Source organism: Centruroides sculpturatus, unplaced genomic scaffold (assembly GCF_000671375.1).
Source record: "Centruroides sculpturatus isolate CEXI.00-Female unplaced genomic scaffold, Cexi_2.0 scaffold1291, whole genome shotgun sequence".
NCBI classification, from domain to species: Eukaryota; Metazoa; Arthropoda; class Arachnida; order Scorpiones; family Buthidae; genus Centruroides; species Centruroides sculpturatus.
This window is the reverse complement of record NW_019392629.1, coordinates 98,565-120,451: the sequence shown is the minus strand read 5'-3', so window position 1 is coordinate 120,451 and position 21,887 is coordinate 98,565. Positions and strand designations below refer to the sequence as shown.

General features: G+C 33.8%; 2 protein-coding genes across 2 annotated transcripts in view; both read left to right on the top strand.

Annotated features, from left to right (window-relative positions):
* The window catches only part of LOC111617813 (histone-lysine N-methyltransferase SETDB1-like), a 97,540-nt gene that overhangs the window by 40,120 nt on the left and 35,533 nt on the right, over positions 1-21,887 (top strand). The gene's annotated exons all lie outside the window — the stretch shown is intronic.
* Positions 5,299-7,087, top strand: LOC111617814. The gene has a single exon (XM_023359119.1). The coding sequence runs from the start codon at positions 6,001-6,003 to the stop codon at positions 7,054-7,056; it is 1,056 nt and encodes a 351-aa protein (XP_023214887.1). The 5' UTR covers positions 5,299-6,000; the 3' UTR covers positions 7,057-7,087.

The window sequence follows — 21,887 nt, the reverse complement described above, 5'->3', positions numbered from 1 at the left end:
GAATCAATTGGGGACTGGGGTTGTTCGGATAACCGATTATGTACGAAAAAATACATTAACCTATCCCATGTTGAAATTTTTCTCCATTGCGTGTCGCTTCGCGTTGAATTTTCGTCGATGTTAAGCCTAATGTAAACTTTTCAAAATAATAATCGTGGCTATTGTATCGTTAAAAATTAATTCTTTATTTTTTACAAATGAAATAAATATATTGAAAAATATAAAAACAAAAAAATTATACTTCAGAAGTCCGTTGTTCAATGAAAGACGGACTTCTGAAATCATTTTTAGTGAGAGGTTAGTCAGTTCCATTTACTGTTTACCTACATACCAGGGCTTATAGTTTACAGTGTGAATCTACTTGCGAAATTAGATTCGGGATGCTTGATGGGATATATACTGTATGCCTTCATTTCGCTAGAACTCACTTTAACTTAGTTTGCAGTATGAGAAATGACTCCACTCAAGCTTGATGTGTCTTTATGCGATGTGTCCTATTATTTCAGGACGCATTCACAGGTTTAGAACAGAGGTAATCGTTAATTTTTCTAGAAAAATGTCATATCACGACATCAGCCATATTAAGTATCGTTTCAGGTTAAGTAACGTTTTCTACATTAAGATAATAAATTTTTCATAAAATATGTTCATAAAGTTTTCTTAATTCTGGACAATAAAAAATGAATGTTCTTTACAATAAAATTAATTTTTTTGCGTTCTTTGTAACGTGAAATTATTTTTTTAAAAACTTGCTATTGAATTTTTTCATACATTTTTTTATCAGGATGACAATAATTAATCCGTAAAAAGTTTGTAGCAATGCTGCACCTGATCATTTTTACCGTCACCAATTTACATACTGTTGTTTAATTCTCCGTGATTTCCTGCCAATGTAGATGTGCTTTCGGTGTAATAAGGGTTAGTTCTTTATTTGTTTAAGTATATCGAACAAACGTTGTGCAATTTTGGAGCTATTCCGGCAAGGAAAGCGTCAATGTGAAATTGTTCGTTTGCTCGGTGTTCTCAAAATGACAGTCTCGGATGCAGTTCAGCGATTCAAGGAGCTTGGCCATGATGGAGATCCCGGACGTGAAAGAAAGCACACCATCAACACGTTTAGGAACTGAAAGATCATCAAAAAGCGAGTTGACCGAAATGCGAAGATCTCCATGAGAAAAATTGCTCGTAAGATCTGAATCAATCGCGAATCGGTGCGGTTAATGTCAAAAAAGGAACTCTGACTCAAGCCGTACAAGTTCTAAAAGATTCAGCTCCTCACCGATGAAAACAAGTGCATGTGACTCCAAAGATGCTGTCAACTCAAGCGTTGGGCCGCAGGTCGACAATGGGAGCGCATTTTCTTCACAGATAAGAAGCTTTTCTCCGTACAACAGGCGCACAACCATCAAAATGACAGAAACTGGTCCGCGGAGGCTCCCGGATGCTCAGCCGTCATTGAACATCGCCAAAATCCAATGTTTGGGCCGGAATTTGTGCAAGTGGCAAGACACCATTGTTTTCATCGATCAAGGGGTTCTAGAATCAATCAAGACGTGTACTGCCGTGACATTCTCGAGGCAGTGGTATTTCCGTAGACTCAGCAGCATTTTGGCAGTGCGAAATGGATGTTTCAGCAGGACTCAGCGCCGGCACACAGAGCGAAGAAGACTCAGGAGTGGTGCAAGGCTCATTTTGCTGATTTCATCTCGTCTGCGGAATGGCCATCGTACTCCCGGATCTGAACCCGATGGACTAAGTGTGGTCCATTTTGGAGGATAGGGCCTGTGCTAAGCACGACAAAAGTTTGGAGTCGCTGAAACAATCCTTGTGCCGGGAGTGGGACAAACTGTCTCCAGAAGAGCTGCGGCCCATCGCCGGGAATTTAGAAACGCGTTTGGGGCTTTGCATCAAGGCAAAAGGAGGCCACTTTGAAACTGGCTGAATATCTGATTAATACGTAAAGTATTGTCACTTATATCTGTTGTTGTTTTGCTAATTTTCATTTCTTTAATAAATTTACGATGCAGAAAACTTGTACGGGTTAATTATTGTCATCCTGTGATATGAAAACTTGAAAGATAGAATACTTTCAAGTTTTTAAAATTCATATCGATAATCGTTATTATTGATGTGCAATACATCTGAACATAAAATAACTAATATTTATTTATCGATATTTCAGTGGCGATATTTATTAATGTATCAGTCGAGGTTTAAAACCAACATACATATGCTTGGTATGCATCGAATATGGGACACCTTCATTTGGGCGACAAAATACAAAAATGTTATTTTTTTTCTTTATTAAAATCGCTATTCTAGTAAAGAAAAATTTTTATACCCCGTAAATTTAAATATTTTTTAAGAAACGAGGTAAACTAGTTAAAAGAACGATTTTGTAATTAACAAACATATGTTACGTACAGTACTTTATTTATTTTTATAAATAGAAAAGTCCCGAAGGACAGTTGATATCTGTTTCCTAAAATTAAAAATATACATAAAAATAAAAACAACAATTACATAAAATACATTATACATTAAGACAAAGTATAAATGTAATGTATTTTATGTATACATTAAGATAAATGTATACATTAAGACAAAGTATAAATGTAAAGTTCTTCGAAAGAATTTGTTTTCGAAGAACTGCTTTTCTTTATGCTCTGTTAACTGCTTCTCATACAATAATTAACGATGCTACATATGTTCCAAAACATTTTCTAAGTAGTAAATAACTTATAGTTCATAACTTATAACTCATACCTCCGACATCTTAACCATATTCATATTTATATACATCTTACACATATTTACAAAAAATAAATTCCTCCTCCATATTATATGCTTGCTATGCGTGCAAAATTTTTTAAGTTTCTGTCGTCCAAGTAACTCTTCTGGCTGTCATGTAACCTTCGAGTCCTTCCCATTGCTGTTGGAGGCTTCGATATTACCGAAAGTAAGTAAGACCAGATTTTCTGGTCGGATCTTCGGGAATTTCCATAGATGATCTAGTTCTGATACATCTGATAATTTCTAATCATCGATATCATTACAGTTTAGGTTGAATCCGTAATGATTGTGTTAATTTGTATTTACAAGGCAGGAAAATAAAAAGAAACACCTGTATGTTGAAGCTTTGTGAAAGAAACGAAATCAATTGAAAAATTGAATATATTATTTCGTTTTTGAGAATTTCAAGTACAAAAATAATATATGCATTGGTTTGGTTTACGATGGTTATATCGATTCCGATATCTGAGGTTTGAAAATTAGTAGTAATTATTGTTTTCACCAAAAATTATGGAAATTTCTATATTGCACTCCTGCTCCCAAGATCCTTTTACAGTATTGCATTCATAACAATGATATTCGTGGAATATAAATTGAACAAGGTATCAGGATTAAGACTGACACTTTTTAAATCTCTGCAAAAATTTAGTGCATAACAGTGGCGTGCAGTCCATGGACGGCACACCACTTGTATTTTCTAAAATATAAATACAAATTGTGCGATTATTTTCATATTTTAACGTACTTTTGAATTAATTAAAATTAATATTTTATTATAACCGTATTATGTATCTTATTACAAATTTCTATACATGTGAAAAACAATAATGAGATAGCTATTGTATATTCGAATATAAATTCGTATATGCATATTCCCAATAGAAGCGATGTATTGTCGAATACAGCATAGCTTCCACGCCGAAAATATTTGAATGGTGTAAAGTAGCCAGATTACAGGCGTCGCGCATGCGCTTTACAGAGCGCCATCCTCGCGGTTTAGCCGGTGGATGCTACACCAAAATATCGTATAACGCTTCTAATGATTCTATCCAGGGCTGGCACAGCTTCCCTATCATCAAATGTCACCGCATGCGACTGGTTCATAAGCGTAAACGCATTTAACGTGAATGCACTTATCCTTATGCACTGAATTTTGGCAGCGATTTAAAAGAGCAGATGTAAGTTTTCCTCTAGAATTAATTGAGAATGGCAGCGTATTTAAAGGCAATCGCCAATACAGTATGATTGTCAAAGTGGCAATGGCTCAGAAGAAAGCAAAAACTGTGTACTGGGTGCTGAGACACATTCAGTTGTGTACGTGCTGAAAAACTTTCGTTGTGTTTGAGGATGTTCCGTCGTGAAGGAACATGCCGATAAAAATTAAAATGGAATGCAGAATTGTAACTGTCATTCTTCATTTCCTATCATTAACGAATTGGAAGATTAGGTTACAAAACTGCAAAATATTTTAAATTTTGTCAGCCTTTTTTTATTGTCAGTAATGCGCAACCTTCAACGCCAGGGCTTTTACTACAAGTAAAATCTTTACGCGTGACCTCTGCAATAATTCTTCAATTTTATGTCATTTTTTGTAATGCCAATAACATAAAACCTTTCTCTTCCTAATTTGCGTCGCCTCTACCTCCTCGATCACGACACTTTTTTATGACTATTGTTAGAATGGTTGCAAAATTGGTTCAGGAACAATAGCAACAAGAGCATTTCATTTTATTAATATAATCTATAGAGACACAACCTGTAGAAATTAGATGTTATTGATCATCATCACTAAGAACGGAGTTGTTTTATCAAAGAGTAATTATAATAGTGCTGCATTCTTATTATGATTTTCTGTGGGAGCAATCAATTCTTTCATGTTTTAAGAAATTGCAGTTTTCCAACTCATCAACAGTAGCGAAACGACGATATCTTAGTCGACCTTGACAATTTTTAACAAGCCTTTCTTTCTCTTGTCAGTGGCAAATGCTTATATATTATTATATGTGATATAAATGCGCATACAGTAAATAACGTTTAAAAAATATATATATAATAAACGTTAGTACTATTTAATGAGTATCTCAGTTTTTGTATACTTGAAATACATTTTACTGAAAAATTCGTCTTTCACCTATGCGAATTCCATATACATCAGAAACGTAACAATGATTAAATCCTTAAATACACTTGACCAGTCTTACTTTCAACTAAAGAAAAAAGTGTTTTAATTATTATTTGTATTACATTGATAAGCAGTTAAACAGTTGTTTTTGGCTAATTATTATATATAGTAACATAAATTTTGAAATTATGTAACTTCAAAAACTATTTAGAACTACCTAATGATATAATTTTAATTGTTAATTCGTTATAATTTTTCATTTTACATAGAGTGCAACCAAAACCCGTATTAAAAAGTACACAAAGATGTTACATTTCGATATGTTCTAGCATCTCATCATTGTGACGTTGCCAGTCTAGATAGTCTCACAAAATGAAGAATACGAGCTGGGTCTATCTGAGTTAAAGTATTTTAATTTCAATATATTGTTTTAGATACACTAAAACAAACTTTTGAGAATGTTGTTATTGTGAAAATGGAATAAAATTTTTATATTTTTCTAAAGATTTTGTGGTCTTAATAATTTGCTAAATACTCCAAATAATTACACACCCTCTCCTCTTGGCTCCCTCTTGCCAGGAACCCGGGGACATGTCCATTCTGCCTCCTATTTGTGCTCCTGCTTTTAAATATCTTTAGTATATAGTAATTAGAAAATTATATACTACTAAACCAGAGATATCATCTAGTTTAAAAACTCCCATCTTCTGAATCTCTGTAGTATTGTTTTGTAGCAGTTTCGTGGAACTTCTCCCACCCTGTAGTAAATCACCCAAAACGTGTGAACCCTTGGTCAGGTGTCGGGGTGACATAACGTACACCCATTATGTAAACACATTGTCCATCTGGTGACCACTTGCTCTGCTGCCTTCGAACTGATCAGATGTGAAAATAAAGATCTTTTTGTTACCGTTAATCTTATATGTGTAAGTCATTTTATATTCTCCCAACAATCGGTTATGGGCCCAGGAAACCCAGGAAACTCAAAAAACGCAGAAAACGCTTAAGGAATAACTCACCCAAGTGATCTAAGTTTTTCGACTAAGGCTTCCGAAGAAGAAAGGTACTGAGACAACAAAAGAAAGATGGCCGAGAAAGCAAAAGGACTGAGCTCGATACCCAAGTTAAATGGATCGAACTACCTAATATGGAAATACGTAATAAAGAATGTGTTGGAAGGCCAAGATCTGATGCACGTACTCGAAAGACCCAAACCAGAAATTCCTGGAGAAACAGCCGCTCCGGAAGATAAGGCAGCCTATGACACATGGAGAAAGAAAAACAGCGAAGCTCTTAGAATCATCACATGCACAATGGAAGAACATGAGGTTAGTCTAATTTTGAATCTAAACGTTGCACGCGATGTTTGGGAAGACATAGAACGGAGATACGAAGGTCGATTAGACACGAAGCGAAAAATGTGTCAATCAAAGCTCTCGAAATTAAAAATGGAGAAAGACGAAAATTGGAAGGAATATATCAGAAGGGCTCGTGAACTAAATGAAGAAGCCAAAATGGTAAATTTAGGAATGGAAGAAACGGAATTGATAACTTTAATAACCGACGGACTGCCCCCTAAATACCATGATATCGCTCGAAAACTCGAAAGCATAAAGGACGCGACGATGAACGATCTAGAGTATGCCTTCCAAAAGGAAGAAGACAGAGCAAGCACCTCCCGATACAACGAACGCGAATCGGCTTTTCGTTCAAGATCCCAAAAGGGCAAATACGTAAAAGAGAAAGGATGTTTCACTTGTGGAAAATTCGGACACAAATCCTCAGCATGCTGGTATAATCCAGAAAACTCGCAGAAATATGAACAGAAGAACGACCGATATCGCAACCGCACGCATGACGTCGGAGCAAAAACTAGAAGAGAAAAATCAGAAACCAAAGTCAGATACGTCGATGCTAAGCCTCCGGAAAGAGCTTGGTTCACGCGAGACAAAGGAGCTAACAAAGAAGAAGAATGGGTTATCGACTCCGCTGCTACGTCACATATGACATCAAATAAAAACTGGATAAAAGATATGAACCCAGATACAAGAAGTATTCGAGTAGCCAGTAAAGACCACATATATGTCAATGGAAAAGGAACGGTGATGGAAGACAATATGCTCATAATATTAAAAGACTAAAGATTATATGTTCTAAAGCTGAATGGACATCTCTCGGTAAACAAATTGGTTGAGGATGACTACACAATCATTCTTGATAAAACAGGAGGGAAAATCATTTCCAAGAACAACAAACAAATAGCCAAAGCAACACGAAAAAAGTGGCTTTTTTATTCTAGAGACTGATGAACAAAATTCCGCTAATCAAGTCACCACTGATGAGCTCGAAAGGAACGAAAAATTTATATGGCATAAGAGACTGGGACACGTAAATGAAACATACCTCTACATAATGAAAAGTCAAAACTTGCTTAGAGGGCTCGACTACAAGGAAACAAAAATGGCTCAATGCGAAGTATACATACAGGCAAAACACACTAGAAGACCCTTCAAAGAAACTAAAAATAATAAGACGAAACACCCTCTATAACTACTCCACATAGATCTCGTGGGACCGATGCCTGTCGAATCACTAACCGGTGACAGATACATGATGACAATCGTGGATGATTATAGACGAAAAATATTTACAAATTTCCTAACTTCAAAGGATGAGACAGCCGATATGCTAGAACTCTTCATAAAAACGATGCAAAACAAAACAAACAACAAGATAAAGCGCATCAGAACGGACAACGGAACTGAATTCGTAAACCGAGATTTCATCCATATATGTAACGAACATGGGATACAACATCAACTAACGACAGTATACTCACCGCAAAGCAACGGGATCGCCGAAAGGGCCAACAGGATAATTCTCGAAAGAACAAGAGCTCTACTCATCGAAAGCCAACTACCGAAAATCTTTTGGGCTGAAGCTGCACGAACAGCGACATATTTGAAGAACTGCACACCCACAAAACTAGAGAAGAAAGCATCTCCCGAGGAACTATTCTCTGGAAATAAACCTTCAGCATCACATTTAAGAATATTTGGATGCCTAGCGTATGCGTGGATTCCAAAGGTAAAACGAAACAAACTTGAGCCGAAATCAAGACCAGTTATATTTATAGGATACTCGAGAATCAGAAGAGCCTACAGGGTATACGACTCAAAAACAAATAAGGTGGAGGAAACCAAGGACATTAAGTTCATGGAATATCGATTAGGAAGTGAATTGTTAGACAAGTCAGACGGGGAAACTAATAGAAAAAAAACAAACAAATTCCTGGATAGAAATGGATTTAGGCGATATGAACGAAAACAATGATCCCACACCCGTAAATGCGGAAAGAATAAGGAATGACGATAGACCCAATGACGAAATTGACACAAATAAAGAACCCAACCTTACCCAAAGCGAGGACACCCAAATTCAAATACCTAGAAGATCACAAAGAATCAGGGAGCAAATCCAACAAGGGATCAGACCCAACTACGACGAAAATTTTTCCGATACAGAAGAGTGGGATGATACAGATGCGGTAAACGGGATACAAGATTTTACACCAACTACCTTTAAAGAAGCAATCACTTGTCGAGAACATAAATCGTGGTGGAAAGCTATGAAAGACAAATATCAATCACTGATGGGACACAGAGTATGGGACCTAGTAGACCGAGAACCAAACGCTAACGTTATAAAATCAAAATGGGTATACAAAAACAAAAATAATCCGGACGGATCTGTAAATATGAAAAAGGCCCGACTAGTAGCCCTGGGATGGTCCCAAAAGTACGGAATTAATTACAAGGAAACATTTTCACCTGTGATGGAAATTGGAAACGCTAAGAATCTTATTAGTAATGGCAACAAAAAAATTGGGAAATAAGCCAATACGACGTTAAAACAGCCTACCTACACATCAATTTGGACGAATGTATATATATGGAACAACCGATGGGATTCATTAAAGGAGACGAATCGAAAATATGCAAACTAAATCGCTCTATCTATGGCTTAAAACAGGCTGGAAGAGCATGGTTTAAGACGATTACCGATCACCTGCGTCAAAACGGTTTCGAAGAATTAAAAGCTGATGCGCATTTAAATACCAACAAGACGAAGACATTCTATACTTAGGATTACACGTTGACGATATGACAATAGTATCTTCGAATGAGCAAATCGAACACGAAGCTATGGCAAAAATCGCGGAATATTTCGACTTGGCTATACTAGGAGTCCCTAAATGCATTTTAGGAATCGAAATAACGAAATTCAAAGACGGGATGAAACTGACGCAACAGAGACAAGTAAAAGAGAGATACTCCAAAAATTTAAAATGGAGGATTGTAAACCAGTAAACACGCCAATGGATCCTAACCAAAAATTAGACGACAGCGAAGGATCGCCATGCGGAAATAAGAAACTTTTCCAAGAAATTTATGGAAGTGTGATGTATATCAGTTTAACAACGAGACCCGATTTGTGTCAGCCGATCAGCGAACTGTCACAGTACACACAAAATCCGAAGGAAATGCATATCCAAGCAGCGAAACGACTGATACGATACTTAAAAGGAACCCAAAGTAAGGGAATCATATACAAACGCGACCAAGACAACAACTTAATCGGATACGCAGATGCTAATTGGAAAGATGGGAATGTAGGTCAACGTTCGAATAATGGATACCTTTTTCAACTAGGACAGAATCTCGTATCGTGGAAATGCAAGAAGCAGAACCAAACGGCGTTATCGACATGCGAAAGTGAATTGACAGCATTAACCGAGGCTACGAAAGAATCGACATGGTTAAAAATGATCCTAAATGAATTAGGAGAGAGAAGTTCTAACAAAACAACTACGATTTATAGCGATAATCAAGCTGCGATAAGTCTAATCAACAACGGAAATCTTAACTACAAAACGAAACACATAGTAAGAAAAATATCATATGTACACGAAAACGTTAAATCAGGTAATGTTGTTGTTAAATACATCCCGATGGAAGAAATGTCGGCGGATTTTTTGACAAAACCATTAAACGCGCTTAAATTAAAAATCTGTTTAGACAGAATCAATGTGAAATGAATATTGTATTAAATGAAATTAAATGTAAACCACGAAACTTGCCCAAAAAGGGGGGATTTGTAGTGTTGTTTTGTAGCAGTTTCGTGGAACTTCTCCCACCCTGTAGTAAATCACCCAAAACGTGTGAACCCTTGGTCAGGTATCAGAGGGGTGACATAACGTACACCCATTATGTAAACACATTGTCCATCTGGTGACCACTTGCTCTGCTGCCTTCGAACTGATCAGATGTGAAAATAAAGCTCTTTTTGTTACTGTTAATCTTATATCTGTAAGTCATTTATAGTCTCCCAACGATCTCCAAATCACGTTAAAAAATTTATCGCAGATTTTTAATAATAATATTTGAATGTTCAAATTATTCTAGTATATTTCTATAAAGCATTAGTTCATTTCCTGTTGGAAGATGAAGTTTCATAAAAATGTTTGCAGCTTTTTAAAGAGAATGCCAGTAAGCACTTCTGAGTGAGAGATCTTCAATTCTTTGATCCATTTTCTCGAAAATAATATTTTCGAAAAAGTGATCATATTTTAAACAGTCTTACTAGAAGTTATAAAAATATGGAAATCAAGTCACATAGTCTTACAAGTTAGATTGCTATATAAAATAGTTATCGTTAGGCCGTCGATGAAATCATCCCTGAAAAAACTGCCGAAGTCAGCTTCGTTATTTATAAAATGTTTTCATCAGATTATTATTCAGATAGACTATATATTGTTTTACATCTACGACTTGTTTCAGACGTTTTTTTCATCCGCTTCGAAGCGTTCGTATGGGGGTAGAGGTCGTTTATGAACGGCAATCAACTGGTTACAAGGGTCATCGCCCGATTACAGGAAGGACAATGGAGCCATAACCTAGAATATGTAGTAATAAAAGTTATTGTTTCTTTGGTACGAAAATCGGAACCATCCATTTTTTTTATTGCACTATGTTTAAAAAGACTGATCAAAATTCTAGCAATTTTATTACGTTATAATACATTGGTTTTTTTTATTGATTTTTACTGACTAGATTTTTAGACATTTGTTTTCAAATATTATACATTACACTTTGAGAATGTTGAAATTCCGCTAAATTTTATCACTACGCCACTGATTATACTATAGTCCTTATTAATTATAATTGTTTTTGGTGGACCAGGCATTTTGCCTTTATAATTTGTTTATTGATATAAATTGTTTATTATTTGAATTGAAATAACGAAATCATATTATTGTGAATTGTTTCAGATTTAATATACAGTTTGTCGGTCAGATGATCCAGTAATATGGTATGATGTTAGACTATCACTGAGGGGATCGGGCCATATGTTGCACCTTTCTCCAAGGCTGGCCGAATTGCGGTGAAAGCTAAGGCGCTAGCGCATTAGTGGAAGCCAGCCTGTAATGTAATTATGGCCGACTATGATTTTAATGTTGTGTTGCCTCGTTAATTTATTAATGTATCTGTATAATGCCCGCTGTTATAGAACTCCCTTCTTGAAAAATGCTATTGTAGAGTTTACTTTTTAATTGAAATTACAGAAAAAATCGAAATATTTTTATTATAAAATATTACAACTTAAAGAAAGGGTGCATGGCTTACAGCGTGTAGGCCGTATGCTGTTTGTTGCCTAATTCTGTTAAAAAATATTTTTGCTAATAGGACTTTCTACATATAAAAATACATTTGTATTATTTTAGCTTAAACTCAAATGCTAGACTTAACGTAATTTTATATCGTTGAATTTGCGCACAAATATGTAAATTTTAACTACAGTACTACGAACCACTCAAAAACACTTTAATTCAGTCTGCAGCAACGCTTAAGCTATGCACCCCTGGTTTAAAGAATTATTTGTCATTAATTTCTCACAGCAGAAATGTAACATGGTTTTTATCTCGCTAGAACATGTTGCATTTCTGCTGTGTAATATCTTAAACATTCGTTAACATGATTTTAAAAATATAGTAAAATCTGAAAATATATACTGTACATGTATATTTGTTTTCTGGTTGCACGCTATTGGAAAATCTGAGTTACATTTATGTTATATAATTTTATCTTAACTACATTCTTGATGTTACGCAATGATTAAAGCGCAGTTTTGAAATTAAATATTATAATTTTAAAATATGTTTTCCTTTTACTGGGCCACAGCTAGACTCTGTCACATTGAACAACCAAAGATCGCTGCGCTCTCTTTCGCTCGAGTTTGTGACGCTAACGAGACTTGTTGAGTCACTCCGCGCTACTATTATTATGCCTCCTCCTTACACGCTCTTTCCTCTGTCTGGCGCCGATAAACTGTCCCTTAGAATTTATTTTAAAAATAATTTGCTAAATACTCCAAACAATTACACACCCTCTCCTCTTGGCTCCCCCTTGCTAGGTGCCCCGGGACATGTCCATTGTGCCTCCTATTTGTGCCTCTGCTTTTAAATATCTTTAGTATACTGTATAATAATTAGAAAATTATATACTACTAAACCAGAGATATCATCTAGTTTAAAAACTCCCATCTGAATCTCCAAGTACTGTACATATATAGGCTACTTTTGAATTTCCATATTTCTAAACTTTGGCAAAATCAAGTTTCCAATTGCGATAAAATTTTGAAATGACAATTTTTTTTTTAATTTTACATGCTAAAAAGTTAATTGCACTGTCTTGTTTCAGTTTCTTTCCAAAACATTAAAAACACTTTCGAATTATGTAGATTTTTAATGTGATATTTTAAAGATACTTATGTTGTGACATGCAGCAGTTTGGTCTTTAAATATTGAATTTTTTTAATTGATTGCGATCACCTTGTGTATAAAAGAATCTAAAAATTGGTGTTCAGAGCTCTAGAAAGAACTACTCGTATTGGGCAAACTCAATAAACTTTAGTATACATATTGTCCTGAGTAGTCGGTTTCCAGTTTTTTTCAGGAAAATATTTTACTTCACGTTTAGCAACTAGGCGCGAAATTTGGCGCTGCTATTCTCTTAATATGTGTATTACGTACAGTACGTTTTTTAATTAATTTTGAAAGTTAAGGTAGCTGCGAGAGAGAAAGAGAGTGTTACATTCGATCACGTGCTGATAAATTGATTAGTTGAGTTGTTCGATGAGCGGACACTTGACCCAAAGGGGTAGGATATTGGATAGTTCGATGAGGAACCGTAGGTTGATACAGATGTTGGCACTAGCAGGTGGAGGATAAGTAGATACTAGGTAGGTTAGATACTAGCTCAGGCAATTGGTATCCCGTACGAGTTATTGGCGGCGCAGAACTAAAGTCGGAGCATAGCGGAATCCTTGGTGAACTTCTAATGGCGGATCAATTCCCGATGTCGGACGAACTGAACAGTCGTCATCGATCCCGTTCTCTTATTTTGGGGGTCTTCTCCCTCACTGTTCATGCCCTTTTTGGCAATTTTTAAAGTCTGTCCAATACGCGAATTTGTGCAGTAGGTTCCTGGTGAACTCATGGATATGTCATTTTTGAAAGGAAGTGAATTCGGGGGAAAGTGTAGTCATATCCTGCAACAATTAATTAATGGTGCGAAAATTTTTTTTCTTTTTCGAAAAATTTTTGAATAAAATTTTTTGGACCCTCACAACTCTAAAAACTACGGAACGCTTTCGAATAAGTGTACTAATGGAACAACAATTGTAAGTGTCAGGGTGTTGTCCACATAGAATCGTTAGTATATCGAATCCCAAACCAATCGACGCATTCATACCAATAACGTCAATTGTACAGACAGCCGCTTGCAAACTAAAGCACTCACAAACTAATGAGGCTATCTAAAAAATATTCTCGTGGACGACGGAGTTGCACGATTGTGCTAAAACCCGTCAAAAGATAATTCACGCTCGAGTAAAAAAATTAGCATGATCTGACATCACAATCGGGCGCACGGAAAAAGCGCTAGTGGGGAAAAATCGTGTAGTGTGTGCATGATACAGACAAAATGAATCCCGACAGTTATATAAATTTTATTCTATCGAATGAAAATATAAATTTGTTTTAAAAAATCTATTATAAAAATAATTTACTAATAAATATTCAAAATTTTAAGAACTATGATAAAGTGGATTTTTTCTATTTATATATTTAATTACTCAATGTGATTAAATTTATAGAATTAATCTACTCTATACGTATAAAATGCTTAGCTTAAAATCGTCATTACACTTTTTCACAAAATAAAAGACGAAATAGAAACGGCGGCATCGGAAAACGATGAATCATCGTGAAAGTTTTTAAGTGGGCGAACCAGCCAAGCGAGTGGGAGCGAAGCACCCTGGTAACATTGTAATTTTATAACTTGTTTCAGATGATAATTTGAAAACATTAGAACTTATTTAAGATAGTTTATGAATGTCTTAAAATTAGACTGGTTTCCATTCACCCCTCCGTTTGATATAATGTTACCAATCTCCTCTCCCACCCTGACATAATTCTGCGCTACTGATGGCCCTCTTTTCATCTTGGTATTTCTGTATCTAATAGTTTTCTATCCTATAGGCACTAAGAGAACCTTTTTTTAGAAAGTCCATTATGGGTTCGACCAGGCTCACAATGGGGCGGACATATTTGGATAGACCACCCCCGAAAAATTCCTGAGTTTTTTCGACCCGTCCTGGTTCGATGTCGGGTCACCTAGAGCGGAGGCTGCCACTCTAATCGTTAGCCATTCGATCGTCGGTATCTCTGCATGGAAGATTTGCTCTCCATCTCCATGCTCTAAAAACTGATTTCGCTGTGTTTTCAGTTTTTCTTTATCCCAGAAATTCGTTAGAAAACGTAATACGCACTCTAAAGGATTAATGAGCTTTTAGTGTAATACACCCAAGAAGTGTTAAATTAATAACGTACTTAATGCTATCATTATTCAGGAATTAAGTTTTTCATACATAAAAATTATAAATGTACGTACAGTAGTTCATTTTCTAGTCAGTCAGTTTCAGTAAAAATTCCAAAATTATTTTCACATTTTTTATTTCCATTTGAAATTAAATCTATTTTGAAAGATTTACGTTATTTTAAACCTTAAAGCAGTTTTCAACCGGGTACAGCAGCACGAGAAATAGATCTGAACAGCGACTTAAAGAAGATGAAGATCTAAACTATTTTCAGAAGATAATGTTGGATCTAAATTGAAAAATAACGAATATCTACCGTTTCATCCATAACGGAAAAATTTGGAAAATTTGTAGTTTTTTGAGCTTTTCAAGCTTTTGTGATCAGTTTATTGTGATGTTTTAAAAAATACAACAAACTACATGGAAAAAATTTTTCACAATTGATTAGAGAAAACGACTATCGTACAGCATTTAAATTATTATTGTTAAGTTATAACTGAAGTAGTAAATTTAAAGATAATTAATTTCGAAGTATATAGTATATTTTAACAAAGGATGACATAAAATTGGAGTAATAACTTTTTTCCATAAATATCGCTCGCATTTGTCTTCCTACTCATTATAGGTGCTACTGTAATACACAATACAAATAATACAGTAAAACCTGTCTATGGCGACCACCCACGGTTCTTTCAAAAAGTGGTCTTTTAGTCAGGTGGTCGTCCAATACAGGTGGTGCTGTAATACCGTATTTCCGTACGTATTTTGCGCACTTTTTAGCCATTTCTACTAAGCAAAACTCGAGGCGAGCAAAAATAAGCGAAGTTTTTCAACGATAGAGCTATATTGGTATTGTATTTTATTCTTATCGGATAACTCGATTTACAGGAGTCGTCGTGATTTTATAAGACAGATTTTAAAGATTAATACAGTAGTCGCATTTTCTGGATTATAATGCACACTTTTTTTTCGGACTGAATTAATTCGACTTAGTTGTTTTCGTTCGTTTCTCAGTTACGTGTATTACGTCATCGATATACAAGCGCGTCGTATCTCTACACCACCTTGGTTTTGTATTCGTTAGTTTAATCTTATTTAACTTTAAAAAAATTGTATTTTNAAATTCATTTACTATTTGCCTTTCTTACAAAAAACTTCAGATTCTCAGAATTTCTGAAATTTTGGTCATCCAGATATCAGACTTTTATTGAATTAACTGTTTGAATCTAAAGACAGTATACGAAGGAAGCAGAGAAAATATTATTGAAGATAATAATGCTTAAAAATATTAAGTTATAATAACGAAGCTTAAATAAATGTGACTATAAACAGAGAAAAGTTGATCCACAATAAAAGAAAAAAGAATAATAAAAAATGAGGAAAATTACAGTGTGGATAAAATTTAGTAACCACTTTCGTTAAATACTGTACTGCATTTATGATATTGCAGATACCTAGAATACATAGGAATATTGAATATAAAGTGAAATTTGTTTTTATCATAATTCAGTGTTACAGTGGCTGAGATAAAGTCAAATATTTTTCGAAGAAAACTTATTTAGTGGCATTTCATTTAGGTAAGCAGTAATAAAATTAATTTCATTGTAAAAAAGGATAAAGCCAGCCATCTCAGAATTATTATTGTGAATTTTAAGTTTTGAATTTTTATGATAATATTTTTTAATGTATAAATTTCATATGTTATTTTTTAAAAACTTAAAAAAATTGTATTTTTTAGGTCATAATTTAGCAATGATAGTAATGAAAATCTTTCTCGCTGTTTTTTTGACAAAATACACTGTGGATAGCGTACAAGATGTCAATCCTAAAATGAGAGGTTTGTTTCTTGCTGCGAATGGATCGTTCGTACTAAAAATAAAAAATAGATTTTAAATTAAATCATAAGAAATGTCAAATAATAATAACGAATAAAAAACTATGTACATAGAAATGAAAATGTTATTAAAATTAAACACAGTAATTATTGAAATGTGAAGCGTGTTCTAATTATTTTATTTAATATTTTCAATTTATTTAACATAAATTGAAAAACGTACTGTACATATCAGTAGTATAGAGCCGATACACAATGCTTTATAAAAGTAATTTGTATAGGAATTTAATTTAAATTAATGAGACAAATGAGTATACATATTTTAAAAAATAAAGACAAGCACTACATAGATTACATTTTTAAAAATTGCAGCCTCTACTGTACACTCTTGGNATACCTAAATAAGGGGGCGGCGAAATTTTCCTCCGCCCCGGGCGGCTGACACCCACTCCACGCCACTTATTGCGGAATCGAAAAAGGAAGGTTGCCTGTAAAACTGATTTTTGCATTAATGCGTTTATTGTTTTTTGAATATTTTGCGTGGGAAAATTACTTGGATATTATTTTTCTAAAAATATCTTAGAAATAAGGTAGGTTGATATAGAAACTATTTAACGCACATGTATATGAGCTTCAAAATAAATAAATAAATAAAAATAAATTTTATCAAACGATGAGATCAGCCGATTAATTGTATCGTGTACAATATTTTATATTCTCAAGGAAAATACTGGTAAAATAAATTTCGTTTTCCCACAGTTAAACTTCGCCGCTAATTGCTGTTGTGATAACTTTAACACGATCTTCTAACGACAGCACTTCGCATTTATTTCATTTTTCGGACAACTTCGAACAAACTGAAATGAATTTCCTTTGTTGCTAGACTAATTTATTAACACCTGCACCTAATTTCAAGGGTGGCAGAAGTGCCCAAGGTGGGTTCAAATGAGAGTTTAGACTAATTCATTATATTAGGAGGGGGAAACATTGTTGAACAATAGTTTAGACCAGATATATTCATGGAAGTGGTTGCTTATTACAGTCGTTGTATTAATATGTTGTTTCGGACCAAAAATCGATGCCTGCGGTCGCGTTAAACGGGTGATCATTTAATATAGGTAACTTATACGAAGACTCTATGGAAAAACTATTTGGTGCCAGAAATTTTTACCCGTTTTGACAGGTGTCCGTCGAATGCAGGTGGTCGCCTAAGCAGTTTTCACTGTATTTATTCTCTAATTAAAAATAATTTTTGAATTATTCACTGAAACTTGTATACAATTATGTTTTATATTGCTATATGTTTTTTTTATTAATAATCATTATATAACTTGTACTTTGTTTCTCGATTTCTACAGACAAACTTTCATGTATAGTTTCAGTATAATGTAACCATACAGTTATCATTCCTCAATATCAGTACCGAAAAGAGTTTCGTTCGAAGTGTTTTAAACGTTGTTTTCACATTATAAAAATGAAAGAAACGAAGAACAATACGACAAAAGAAGACACGTAGTCAAAGGAAAATTCTCTATTGTGAATATAGTGAAGTGATAATATAGAAAACTTATCGGTATGATCGACAGAACGCATCTAGATTACTTTTTTCTTTTAATGCAGCTTGCTCGCTCGTGCCCAGAGTTAATATTATGTGTGTGTTAAAATGGTTTCACTTATAAATAGCATCAATTCTTCATGTGATATATCATTTTGAATTTCTTTATAATTACTTTATCACTTTCAAGAAATAATAAAAAAAAAAAAAATAATAATAAACAAATTTTTTAAAATCAAAATTTTTTCGTGTAATTTTTAATTATTTTTCATCTCGGTGAAAACTTAGCTAAATATTTAAATAATATATTATTCATAATATATAATAATTACTATATTTATTATATATATTAATATGAAAATGAACAGCACAATATCGCGATATTGCTATTAGTGGTGCTGAGTCTGTCGCAGTGAAACCCAACCTTTACAGTCGATATTCAAGCAAACTTGGAAAATCGGAAATCGAATAATTGATGGAATATTCCTCTCTAGCATGTATTCTATTTACTGAAATGATATTTTACATCCCATTAATATACTGCTTATATATAAACATATATATACAGTACAGTAAAACCTGTCTATGGCGACCACCCACGGTTCTTTCAAAAAGTGGTCTTTTACACAGGTGGTCGTCCAATACAGCTGGTCCTGTAATAACGTATTTCCGTACGTATTTTGCGTACTTTTTAGCCATTTCTACTAAGCAAAACTCGAGGTGAGCAAAAATAAGCGAATTTTTTCAACGATAGGGCTATATTGGCATTGTATTTTATTTTAAAGATTAATACAATACTCGCATTTTCTCGATTATAATGCACACTTTCTTTTTTCCGACTTAATTAATTCGACTCGGTTCTTTTCGTTCTCTCCTCAGTTACGTGTATTACGTCATCAATATACAAGCGCGTCCTATCTCTCCATCACTTTGCTTTTGGTTTTCGTTAGTTTAATCTTATTTTAACTTTAAAAATACTGTATTTTTTAAATATTTAATATTTTCTTAATTAATTAAGTACAATAAGAAAAATTATTAATTAATAATAAAATGATTTTATTATTTTTTCTCGTTGTACGATTTCATTACAATCGCGGAATCGAAAAAGGAAGTAAAACTGATTTTTGCATTAATGCGTTTATTGTTTTTTGAATATTTTGCCTGCGAAAATTACTTGGATATTATTTTTCTAAAAATATCGTGGAAATAAGGTAGGTTGATACAGAAACTATTTATCGCACGTGTACTGTATATGAGCTTCAAAATAAATAAATAAAAATAGATTTTATCAAACGATGAGATCAGCCGATTAATTGTATCGTGTACAATATTTTACACCCCCAAGGAAAATACTGTAGGTCTAGGGTAAAATAAATTTTGTTTTCCCACAGTTAAACTTCGCCGCTAATTGCTGTTGTGATAACTTTAATACGATCTTCTAACGACAGCACTTTGCATTTCGGACATTTTCCAACAAACTGAAATGAATTTCCTTTGTTGCTAGACTAATTTATTAACACCTGCACCTAATTTCAAGGGTGGGAGAAGTGCCCGGGATGGGTTCGAACGAGAGTTTAGACTAATTCATTATATTAGGAGGTGGAAACGTTGTTGAGATGGGTTCTTACAATAGTTTAGACCAGATACATTCGCGAAAGTGGTCGCTTATTACAGGTGTTATATGTTGTTTCGGACCAAAAATAGATGCCAGCGGTCGCGTTACACAGGTGGTCGTTTAATACAGGTAACTTATACGAAAACTCTATGGGTAAACTATTCCGTGCCAGAAATTTTTGCCCGTTTTGACAGGTGCCCGTCGAATGCAGGTGGTCGCCTAAGCAGTTTTCACTGTATTTATATTGAAAGCGAAACTCGAATCGATATATTATATATAAATATGCGCATTTTACGTCTGGTTGCTGTTTAGAAACGTGACTAGGAATATACATGCGTAAAATATAACAAAAGAAACATAAACGTAAAATGGATTTTCGGTTCTATTTCCGATTTAGTTTATTTCCATTTAATAAATATTTTTTTATAGAAATAGTTTTTTGAAAACAAAAATTGTTTTGATCCCATTTCACACTTGGACGATTCTATTCAGTTATTCGTTTAATTAAAATTATTTAATTAAACGAAATAAATTATTCATCTAATTATAGAATGAATTAGAAGAAATTAGAATTAATTAGAAGTTTAGATTAGAATTAGATTAGATTAGATTAAAATTAGAAAAAGAATTAGAAGAAATAAATTATTCACCTAATTATAGATGAATAATTTATTTCTCCATGTATTGTACAATATTTTTTCCGTTTGTTGTTATGTCACTTTATAAGATGTTTAAAACTTCAGAAAGTGAATGCTAGATCGAATTTAAGCTGAAGACTCGAAGGTAAATTATCCATTTCAGCGAAATGTTATTAAGAAGGTTGTATTTAACGAAAAAGTACAGTACCTCATACCCTATTATTTATAACATTCAACTTGAACAATATATTCCGTTGTTGATGTTTGATTAAATTATTATTTTCACAGTAAAATTTATTTATAAAGGTATCACTGATTACAGATTCGTTTTGATTGTAAAATTTTATCTGTTGTTGCCATACATACAGTGGTACCTCAGGATACGAAATTAATCCGTTTCGAAACTGAGATCGTATCATGAAAATGTCGTAAGGTGGATCATCTTTTCCCATACGATTACATGTAAAGCCAAATGATTCGTTCCAACACGAAAAACATACTCAAATTAAACCCAAGTAATACATTAAAAAAAATAACTGTAGTAAGAAAAACAAATGAAAAATGCGAACTAATGTAACGTCGTATGGTGAGTTTTTGTTCGTATTGTGGAGCAAAAATTTGTTCGAATTTCATGTCGTATCCTGAAAATTTCGTATGCTGGGGCGTTCGTAACCTGAGGTACCACTGTATAATCAAACTTCTGAACAACGACCACTGCGGAAACATAAAAAAAAAATAGCTGTTGTTCAGAGGTGATCACCTTTTGGAGGTTATTTTGTAAGTGGTTTTGTTTTAAAAAAGCTCCTGAAAAAATGGCCACTCTTGAAGATGGAGTTCAAAGTATTAATGTTNATTTTCTTAATTAAAAAAGGACAATAAGAAAAATTATTAATTAATAATAAAACTATTTTGTTATTTTTTCTCGTTGTACGATTTCATTACAATCGCGGAATCGAAAAAGGAAGTAAAACTGATTTTTGCATTAATGCGTTTATTGTGTTTTTGAATATTTTGCCTGCGAAAATTACTTGGATATTATTTTTCTAAAAATATCGTGGAAATAATGTAGATTGATACAGAAACTATTTATCGCACGTGTACTGTATATGAGCTTCAAAATACAAAAATAAAAATAGATTTTATCAAACGATATCAGCCAATTAATTGTATCGTGTACAATATTTTACACCCCCAAGGAAAATACTGTAGGTCTATGATAAAATCAATTTCGTTTTCCCACAGTTAAACTTCGCCGCTAATTGCTGTTGTGATAACTTTAATACGATCTTCTAACGACAGCTCATTTCTTTCGTTTTTCGGACATTTTCCAACAAACTGAAATGAATTTCCTTTGTTGCTAGACTAATTTATTAACACCTGCACCTAATTTC